This window comes from Triticum aestivum, chromosome 2B, assembly GCF_018294505.1.
Source record: "Triticum aestivum cultivar Chinese Spring chromosome 2B, IWGSC CS RefSeq v2.1, whole genome shotgun sequence".
In the NCBI taxonomy this organism is placed as follows: Eukaryota; Viridiplantae; Streptophyta; class Magnoliopsida; order Poales; family Poaceae; genus Triticum; species Triticum aestivum.
In genome coordinates this window covers 614,522,526-614,533,603 of record NC_057798.1, presented here as the reverse complement: position 1 = coordinate 614,533,603, position 11,078 = coordinate 614,522,526, and the positions used below count along the sequence as shown (strand labels likewise).

General features: G+C 41.1%; 1 protein-coding gene across 1 annotated transcript; it reads right to left on the bottom strand.

The window, feature by feature from the left end:
* Positions 1 to 9,240: 9,240 nt before the first annotated feature.
* On the bottom strand, positions 9,241 to 11,078 carry LOC123041776 (uncharacterized). The gene is made up of 3 exons (XM_044464336.1): positions 10,883 to 11,078; positions 10,740 to 10,788; positions 9,241 to 9,879 (listed from the first exon to the last, which is right to left on the bottom strand). The coding sequence occupies exons 2-3, from the start codon at positions 10,778 to 10,780 to the stop codon at positions 9,324 to 9,326; spliced, it is 597 nt and encodes a 198-aa protein (XP_044320271.1). The 5' UTR covers positions 10,781 to 10,788; positions 10,883 to 11,078; the 3' UTR covers positions 9,241 to 9,323.

Below are 11,078 nucleotides of genomic sequence, written 5' to 3'. Positions count from 1 at the left end.
GTACACGGGAATTTCATCTAGTCACTTTCATCATGTTGGCTTAATTCGTGTTCGGGACTTTGATAATTTGATATGGGGGTGGACTAGCGCTTAGGTGTTGTTCTTACTTGAACAAATCTCCTCCTTATGATTAACCCTCTCACAAGCATCCGCAACTACGAGAAAAGTATTAAGAATAAATTTTAACCATAGCATTAAACTTTTGGATCCAATCGGTCCCTTACGGAATAGCGCATAAACTGGGGTTTAAGCTTCTGTCACTCTCGCAACCCACCATCTAATAACTACTCCACAATGCATTCCCTTAGGCCAAAATATGGTGAAGTATCATTTAGTCGACGTTCACATGACGCCACTAAGAGAATGACAACATACATATCATCAAAATATCAAACACATATCAAGTTTACATGATTACTTGCAACATGATTTCTCCCGTGACCGCAAGAACGAAAGTAACTACTCACAAATGATAAACATGCTCAAGATCAGAGGGGTATTAAATAGCATAATGGATCTGAACATATAATCTTCCACCAAATAAACCATATAGTAATCAACTACAAGATGTAATCAACACTAACCCACAAGCACCAATCTATAGTTTTCATATAGAGATTGAACACAAGAGATGAACTAGAGTTTGAGAGGAGTTGGTGTTGTTGAAGATGTTGATGAAGATATCTCTCCCAAGATGGGAGATTTGTTGGTGATGATGATGACGATGATTTCCCCCTTCGGGAGGGAAGTTCCCTCGGTGGAATTGCTCCGCCTGAGGGCAAAAGTGCTCCTGCCCAAGTCCCGCCTCGAGGGCAGTGGCGCTTCATCCCGAAAGTCCTCTTCTTAAATTTTCTAGGTCAAAATGACTTATATACCAAAAGATGGGCACCAGAGGTGGGCCAAGGAGGGCAGCACCCACCAGGGTGCGCCTGGAGAGCGCCTGGGCCTCCTAGCGCGCCCAGGTGGGTTGTGCCCACCTAGTGGCCCCCCTAGGGCACTTATTTGCTCCAATAATTCTTAAATATTCCATAAAAATCCGCGGGAAGTTTCAGCTCATTTGGAGTTGTGTAGAATAGGTAGCTTGACGTACCTTTTTCAAGTCCAGATTTCCAGTTGCCATAATTCTCTCCCTTGGTGCATAACTTGCATATTATGAGAGAAAAGGCAGTAGAATTACTCCAAAAAGCATAATTATACAATAAAACAACATAAATAACAGTAAGAAAACATGATGCAAAATGGACGTATCAGCAGGGGGCGCGCATGGCGCATCCAGGGCACGGTCGATGGGGGGCAGTTGCTTTAAAAAGAACCTATGTCCCTTCATTTCCAAATTATTACAAATATCAATTAACGGAGCGTTTGGATTCTTGGAGTTATCGTGTCATACCCACTTTTAATTGATCTCGTTGCTACTACCTATAAAGAAGAAAGAAGTAATAGGTAGGGATGACAGGATTTGAACCAGACTTTCATCTCGCACGGCTCCTAAGTGATAAAAGAAAGAAGAACTCGTCTTCTCTCTTTTTTGATTACCTTCCTCGTGTGTTACTATCGAAATTAGAAATCCTTTTATTTTCATCTATTAAAGAGTATTTAAGTTCTTGAAGTACTTGGAAGGTTTGATTTAAATTGTTAACGGCGCGCGACGGTGGCCTACAGCAGCCAGCAGCTAGCAGTAGCAGCGGCGGCGGCGTCTGCAGCAAGAAGTACCAGCAGCGTGACAACAGCGACTACGGGCGCGCGACGGCACGTGGAGGCGAGCTCGGCAGTGAGCGGAGCGAGGGCGAAGGGGCAGTGGCCACGCGCTGGAGCGCGCAAGCGCTAGTGAGCGCGGGCATGGGCACGGCCAACAGCAGGCGTGGGCGTGACCGGCGAGTGGGAGGCACGGGAAACGGGGGGAAGGTGTAACGGAGGAGGGTTCACCTGGAGGAGGTTGATGGCGAGCTCTGAACGGGTCAGGGGGAACCAAAGAGGCAGGACAACACGGGGGTGCGACGGCAGCCTTGCTCGGCTGAGGAGGAACCCAGAGGGAGAGGGGCGAGGGGGGTGAAGGGGATTTAGGGCTTGCAAGGGAGGCGCCGGGGAAACTAGTAGGACGTCGAGGCTTCGCCGGATGGATGGCGTGTGGCTATCCTGGCCATGCACGCCGCGCGCGCCTCCATGGCGCCCTCAGTGAACATGGGGAGGAAACGCTGCGGCTTGGTGGGCTGGGCTGGTCCTTGTGGCTAAGGCCTAGGGGACAGGGGGTATTCCCTTTTTTATTTCTTTTTGTTTTACTTTTTATTCTTTTGGTTTTGCATTTAATTTATATAGCAAATAGGTTTTATAAAATAAGAGACTTTGGCCCATAATTTCAATGCAAATTTATGCACTACCATAAAATGGTTTGGGAGGCCTTTTAATTAGTTTGGAAAATCTTATAATTTTAAAAGCAATTAAAATATTGTTTTGGACCCTGTTTTAATTGTTTTAGGGCATTTAAATATCTTATAAAATGTTGGTCCTTGTATGTTAATTACTTAGGGAATATTTGCAACCCAATGAACATTTTTAGTTTACCTTTTGACGAGTTACAAATCTGCCTTGTATTTTGAATTTGCATTTGAGTTTGATTTGGAACAAAATGATGATTAGCAAAATAATTGTGATGACTTGGAATCATTAGCGAGTGTTTACTATAGCATAAACATCGGGGTGTTACACCCACCATGAAAGAAGCAGTCCTCAAGTCAATTCACCCTGCCAGCAAGGGGTCTGACGAGCTACCGGCAGCGCCCATGGACATCGTGCAGGGCAGGGCTGGAGGAAAGGATGGTAGACTTATCTTTACCTACGATGTTCGTCGCGTGGTGGAAACCCAATGCAGTCGTCATGGGAGTCCAAGCTCCCGCGTCGATCGGCACCTAGGTCGCTCGACTATGGAGATGCGCCGCCATGTGAGGCTGCGAGCGAACAAAAGCAGGGTGCAAGTGTCGAGTGTTTTAGGGTATTCCACTTTTGCGTCACACGGGAGCGTAGTATAGGTTTAGTAGGCCCAACTGAATCTCAGAAACAAAAAAACCACCAGAGCAGCGGCCCCGAGAACATTAGCGCTCGTTACACAAACCTGGTCGCGCGACTACATGCAGTTAAGAGCCAACCAGATGGCCAAGGAGCCTAAAAGTGACTGTCCAATAGATACAAATGGTAATGGCCTCAGAGGGCAGGAAAAGTGCTCAGTTATCTATCCATATTTGTATCTATACATAATAATAAAGGGACTATTGTTTCTAGTGGTACATCGGGAAAATTGCCCCTAAATTTGCAAAATATTACCCACCAATGCCACCTACATGTGATAAACAAGTTTACACAGGGGAATCACCCGCCTGGGCTGGCCCATGCAATAGGGACGTCCTATACTGCGCTCTACGCGCTGGGAGAAGACGCAACGCACACATTTGGGCCGGCCCATGTCTAGCAACCTGTTTTTTAATTTTCGTTTTTATATTTTAATTTTTCTTTTCCGTTTGTTTTTTCTACTTTAAACAATTTGGGACTTCAAATATTTAATAAATCATAAAACGTTTGTGGATTCAAAAAATATTCTAGATTTTTTATAAAAAATGTTTGCTTATTTAGAAATTGATTGAAATTTTGAAAACAAATGTTCATAGAATCAAAAAATGTACATGATTTTTTAAAAGTTCTCGTATTAAAAAATGTCAATGAAATTGAAGAAATTCACCAAGCCAAAAAACGTTCATGAATGAAAAAAATTCCTAAAAAATCACTGTTCATGACTTAGAATATAGTTTATTCATTCATAAAATCTTCAATGACTCAAAACATGATCTTGCATTTCAAAAAATGTTCGTTAAATCAAAAAAATGTTTGTGAATTTCCAATATTGTTCCACCAATTTCCAAAATAATGTTCGTCCATCCTAGAAATGTTCGCCGATTCACGAAAATTGTTAAAAAATGTTTGTAAATAATATAAAATGTTCATGAATTCAAGAAATGTTCTTGATTTTAGAAAATATTCAAAAAATTGCAAAAGTGTTAATGAATTTGAAAAATGTTCACAGTTACAAATATGTTCATGAGTTTAAAAAAATGTTCATGATTTCACCAAATTGAGAGTGATAGTGTATCTCGATGATGTAACAGAATATGATCACGACCATTGGAAGTTATGCTTTATTTTTCTTCTGTTGCAACGCACGGCCCTTTTGGTAGTCTAATAATAAATGGGCTATTGCTTCTGGTGGTACGCATAAAGTTGCAAAATATTACCCACCGATGACACATATAATTGATAAAAAAAATTGAGGTGAACCTATAAGTTATAAAGAAAACGTTTCACATAGAGTAATCCCTGCTTGGGCCTGCCCATACTGCAGCAACCTCGAACTCTGAACGCTGCTAGAAGACACAACGCGCCTGTTTGGCTGGCCCATGTTCGAGTGGCCTGTTTTTTATTTTTCGTTTTCCTTTTCCTTTTTTCTACTTTAAATAATTTGGGACTTCAAAAAAGTTCTAAAAATTAAAAAAATGTGATTTTTTCTAATAATTCATCGGAAATTGTTCTTGATTTTGAAAAAATATTCGCATATTAGAAAAATCGCAATTTTGAAAACAAACTTTCGGGAAATAAAAAATGTTGACGTTTTTTATAAAAAGTTCTTGTATTAAAAAATTAATGAAGTTGAACAAAATCACGCCAATTCAAAAAGGTTCATGAATAGAAAAATATCCTAAAAGTTTGAAAACTGTTCGTGACTTACAAAGTAGTTTATTGATTTATAAAATGTTGACGGATTCAAAAAATTATCATGCATTTCGAAAAATGTTCTTTAAATCAAAAAAATGTTCATGAATTTTAAAAACTGTTCCACCAGTTTCAATAAAAGATGTTCGTCGATTCTAGAAAAGTTCGCCTATTCAAGAAAAATGTTTTAAAAAATGTTCACACATTTTCAAAAAATGTTTGCAAATAGGATAAAATGTTCATGAATTCAATTTTTCATGATTTTAGATAATGTTAGAAAGTACATAAAAATATTCACGAATTTGAAAACATAATTTCAGATATGTTCACGAGTTTAAAAAAATGTTCATGATTTTTAAAAATTGTTTACGATTTTACGAAAATGAGAGTAATAGTGTATCATGGTGATGCACCTAAATATGGTCATGGTCATTGGAGATTATGCTGGCGTTTGGTTCACGGGCGAGGATACCTGGCTAAGGATATCCTTAGCCAGGTGGTTGGGGTAGCCAATTTAGGTCGTTTGGTTGTGAGGGATTGGGCGAGTTGGATAACCATATTATTTTGTTTGGTAGGGAGGATGGAGGTGGCTAGGGATAGCCATTTGTGTTTGGTTGAGAGGATGGAAGAGTGGATGATTGTGTCTCTGTTCAAGCTGCAGAATGAGAGAGAACATTGAGCACATATAACAATGACGAGGTATTGCTTAAAACCCCAAGTGTACACATCAAAATCCCTCATATACCATATTGCACACAAGAATTCATTCTGAAGTGCAGTACTGGTCGCCCCAGGATTGGATTTATATGTGCACCAGAGGTTTATACTTTTGATTACTGAGGGATAAACAAAGGAAGTGATGTATCAGATCCCATACAAAGAGCAGCAAGAAAGTACAAATAATCTGCACACAGATGAATCGCCCCCGTTCCCCGCCTCCATTCCCTGCCACCGGCGCCTCCATGCCCTGCCGACGGCACCTCAATGACCCGTCTCCGCACATCGGACCAGAGTGGAGAAGAGGGAGAGAGAAGACCAGCAACACCATCGCTCCCATCCAGACCCCAGCCGCTGCCGTTGCTTGTGTGGGTGGGAGAGGTGGGAAGGTAAAGATAAGGAAGGGGGGAAAGTCTTCGGCGCGGGAAGAGAGGCTCGCGCGTGGGTGGCTTCCCTTGTCCGCGAGTTTTTCGTGGGTATCGAAAGCCAACGTTTCCATCGAATATGCGTTTAATCTGGTTATCCGCATCCATCGCATCCTTCTTTTCAAACGCATGGCATCCCACGAAAATATGGCTATCCCCAGTCAACCGAGGGATATCTTGAGAACCAAACACCACCAATGATTCTTTTTATTCCGTTGCAACGCACGAGCCGTTTTGCTATAATAATAAAACACGATTCACTTATGTCCGTCCGTCGCGACTTTCCAAAAGCCCCCGTTCACGTTTCAGTCATAGCCAAACCTATTTTTGCATTTTCTCAGAAAACCCCCTGACATTTCATGTAATCAACCCACCATCCATATGTAAGTCAGAGAAATTTTTTTTGCGTTTTAACAGAAAACCAGATTTTCCGGTTAATCAATTCGGGGTTTATCTAAAACAAATGCTTTTTAAAATCATACATATCTTTTAAACTGTAACTCCGATTTTAACATGCTATATATGAAATTTGATTAGAAAAATATGTAGAATCTAAATATGATATTATTTTTAGCTGTTACATATTTTTAAAATATTATTTTGGGTGCAAACTTAATCTATAGCGCAGGTTGTTTTTTTCCGTACAGGCGGCGATCCGAGCAAATAAACACTCATTAAAACAAGATTGAGACGAAAGAAAATATCGATAACCACACCGGCACACCTCTGAAAAACCTCTCAAGGAAAAACAACATATTTCTCATATTATCGCGCGCGCGCGCGCGAGAGAGAGAGAGAGAGAGAGAGAGAGAGAGACGCCTTAGGACTAACTACATTTAAACGCGTTTTTTGTGTGGGTGTTGAGGCCACCGTCAGCAACACAAATGTGATGTCATGTTAAAATAAAGGACATGGACCTATTAGGGTCTTGAGTCATGGTTATTGGGCTAAGAGCGTGCGTTATTTTCTCTCCCGTTGCAGCGCACGGACTCTTTTGCTAGAAAATTAATAGTGTATCTAAATATGCAACGTAACTGAGTACGCTGATGGCCTATGGTTGCCACCTAACTTCGTCGAGTTCAACTAGGAGTTGGGCATCATGTATGGAGAGGGCTTGCGCCGCATTTAATGAACCACACCTCGTCGGTAAGACGATCATCGATATCAGCATGATGATCACCGGCACAACATATGAGGTTATGACTACTGCGAGTCTCATGGTAGATGGCAGATGGGATGAGCACCTTCGACGACGCCTCTCCCGTGCTCTGAGAGACCAATCATGTGACCGTAAATGCTGTGGCACCTCTGCCTTGCGCCCCCGACTGCCCTCGAGTTGGTGAGCGTGAGTAAAAATGTTTCCTGTAAGGGCATTTAATTAGGCTTAGTTTGCTCGATGTGACGCCAAAAATGTTGTCTATATGTTGCCTTCATGTTTGCCAAAGTCAAGTTATATAAGATTTGTTTTTTTGCGCAAAGATCAAGTTACAATCTTGAACACTACACTGGTTACAAGGATGGAAGTATATTTTAATTTCACAAGTTAGAATGCAATATTAATTGTGTTGATTATGCAAAGACGCTAAAAATAGTAAAAGATGTGAACTCAGTCCAACCAAATAGCATTATCATAGGTCACTGCAATGTCAAATACAACCTTGATCTGAATGTACGTATTAACAAAATTATACTTTTTTTGTTGCATGACCAAAAAATGTATCAATGATACTTTGATATACTATTAATGACCTTCCTGGATATTTCAAGAGTACTATTGCACAAGCTAATACATTAGAGGATAGAGTATACAACAACAATCTCTTTACTGATGCTCGCATCAGGGAGACCCGTTGTTATAGGGTGAAGATTTCTGAGAATTATTGTACGCGTCCAGGAGTTGCTGCTTCTTTCTGAATTCCAGTCGCCGTTTCCTTAGTGCTTCTTTCAAAGGCATACTAAATAAGTGGGTGCGGACTTGTATCGCAGGCCTATCTGCTTATGGCACCAAGTAGAATAGCCAGGCCTCCCCATGATGTTTTCTTAAACTCATGATAGCCTCCTCGATTGTCCATAATGCGGTGTTGATGCTCATGCGATGTTTTCTATAAGCCTCTCACCTAAGCATCCCTATGATCTTGAGATCAAAGAACCGGTCCAGTGCCAACCTTAGACGCACGCGAGTAGACATTTCACGGTACAACAATATAGTCTTGGTCATACGGCCTTCACTCCATGTGAAGGTGCCATACTCGTTATGACGTCGAAGCACGAAACTTTTCTTACGAATCTTGATAATTGTTCTCCGTTGTCGTTCCCTGCGCGAAAGAAAATGTCGATAACCACATAGGCACACCTATGAAAACCTCTCGGGAAAAAACAACATATTTCTCATCTTATTCCGAGCGAGAGCGCGCGCGCGCGCGAGAGAGAGAGAGAGAGAGAGAGAGAGAGAGAGAGAGAGAGAGAGAGAGAGAAACGCCTTAGAACTAACCACATTTAAACGCGTTTTTATTGTGTGAGTGTTGAGGCCGCAGTCAGCAACACCAATGTGATGCCATGTTAAAATAAAGGACATGAACCTATTAGGGTCTTGAGTCATGGTTATTGCGCTAAGAGCATGTGTTATTTTCTCTCTCGTTGCAGCGCACGGGATCTTTTGCTGGAAAATTAATAATGTGTCTAAATATGCAACATAGCTAAGTACGCTGATGGCCTATAATTGCCACCTAGCTTCGTCCAGTTCAACTAGGAGATGGGCATCATGGATGGAGAGGGGCCGTGCCACATTTAATGAACCACACCTCGTCGGTAAGACGATCATCGAGATCAATATGATGATCACCGGCACAACATACGAGGTTATGACTACTGCGAGTCTCATGGTAGATGGCAGATGGGATGAGCACCTTCGATGCAGCCTCTCCCATGCTCTGAGAGACCAATCATGTGACCGTAAAGGTTGTGACACCTCTGCCTTGTGCCCCCGACTCCCCTTGAGTTGGTGAGCGTGAGTAAAAATGTTTCCCGTGAGGGAATTTAATTAGGCTTAGTTTGCTCCGATGTGATTCCAATAATGTTGCCTATATGTTGCCTTCATGTTTGCCAAAATCAAGTTATATAGGATTTGTTTTTTTGCGCAAAGATCAAGTTACAATCCTGAACACTACACTGGTTACAAGGATGGAAGTATATTTTAATTTCATAAGTCAGAATGCAATATTAATTGTGCTGATTATGCAAAGACGCTAAAAAATAGTAAAACATGTTAACTCGGTCCAACCAAATAGCATTATCATAGGTCACTGCAAGGTCACATACAACCTTGATCTGAATGTACGTATTAACAAAAAAAAACTGCAGGACCAAAAAATGTATCGATGTATCGAAGATACTTTGATAATATTATTCATGACTTTTCTGGATATTTCAAAAGAGTACTATTGCACAACCTAATACAACAGAGGTTAGAGTATACAACAACAATCTCTTTACTGATGCTCGCATCAGGGAGACCCCGTTGTTGTAGGGGATAGATTTCTGAGAATTATTGTACGCATCCAGGAGTTGCTTCTTCTTTCTGAGTTCTAGTCGCCGTTTCCTTAACGCTTCTTTCAAAGGCATACTAAATAAGTGGGTGCGGACTTGTATCGCAGCCCTATCTGCTTGTGGCACCAAGTAGAATAGCCCGGCCTCCACACGACGTTTTCTTAATCTCATGATGGCCTCCCCGATGGTCCGTAATGCGGTGTTGATGCTCACGCGATGTTTTCTATAAGCCTCCCACCTAAGCATCCCTCTGCTCTTGAGATCAGAGAACCGGTCCAGTGCCAACCTTAGACGCACGCGAGCAGACATTTCACGGTACAACGATGTGGTGCTGGTCATACGGCCTTCACTCCATGTGAAGGTGCCATACTCGTTACGACGTCGAAGCACAAAACTTTTCTTACGAATCTTGATAATTGTTCTCCGTTGTCCTTCCCTGCGTAATGCAAAACCATGACTTTCAATTTAATCAGCTAAAGGAGGTGAAAATCATGCCGCCAAACATCAGAAGGAACCATTGGAACCAACAAATAGAAACACAAGTAAAGATAGCATCTAAGAGCTTTTTCAAAATAAAATCTAGAAGAAACATCCACACAAAGTATATTGCTTCACTATTCGGTTAAGACTTACGCGGACGAGTATGTAAAAGGGGAATGTCGGAATTTACATAGCTACGCAAAAGTGAACATCAAAAGTTGAGAAGCTGCCAAATTTGTCTATTCACACAACTAGCGTAAGGGCACATTCTATTTATTAACCAAAGTTTACATATATAGACTTCATGACCTACATTGAAGTGTTCTTTTGGCGAGGAATTGATGTTTTCATTCACTGTTTTCAGAACTTGAAGACTAAAGGTTTGGACTTTGAACAGTTTCCAGAGTAGGCTATAAAATAGTACTCCCTCCGTCCCAAAAATTTTTGTCTTAAATTTGTCTAAATACGGATGTATCAAGTCACGTTTTAGTATTAGATACATTCATATCTAGACAAATCTAAGATAAGAATTTTGAGACGGATGGAGTATCATTGAAACTTCTTCAAATGTGAATCTAACAATATGGTTTTTATGACGCATACTTTATTTTTGCTAGTCAAATATACGGCCAAAAATTTGATTAAAATACGAGGGGACTAATAGACCAGGACAGACGAATTAACTATAACAGCAACAGCAATGCATCCCGCATCATTAGTAATATAAAAGTTGCAACTGATAATACCTTTCTTAGAAAGTTACGGCATCATCTATCTTTTTTTGCCTACAATAAAGTTGTGCCTGAAGTTACTAACCTCATCGAACTTATGTAGCCGACGTTTCGCTGCTTCTCCATATAGGCACCTGATTAACGAGAAACGATCTACAGTTGAGTTTACACTTTGGCAGCCAACGATTTGATAAAGGTGCACCAAACTAGAGAGAAACATAAGTACACCTGCTTTTTGGGCGGAAGAATTCGATGATGCGTTTCCCAATTATTAGAGGATCCCGTCCACTACTAGGTGGAAGCAAATAGAGAAATATCCACCCTGGTAAATAAAATAAACAGCGCAATGGATTTTTTTTTTTTTTTGCGAATAGGGAGGGGCGAATCCTATTTAGCGCCACAGGCGCCGGTTACAGGCACTTTT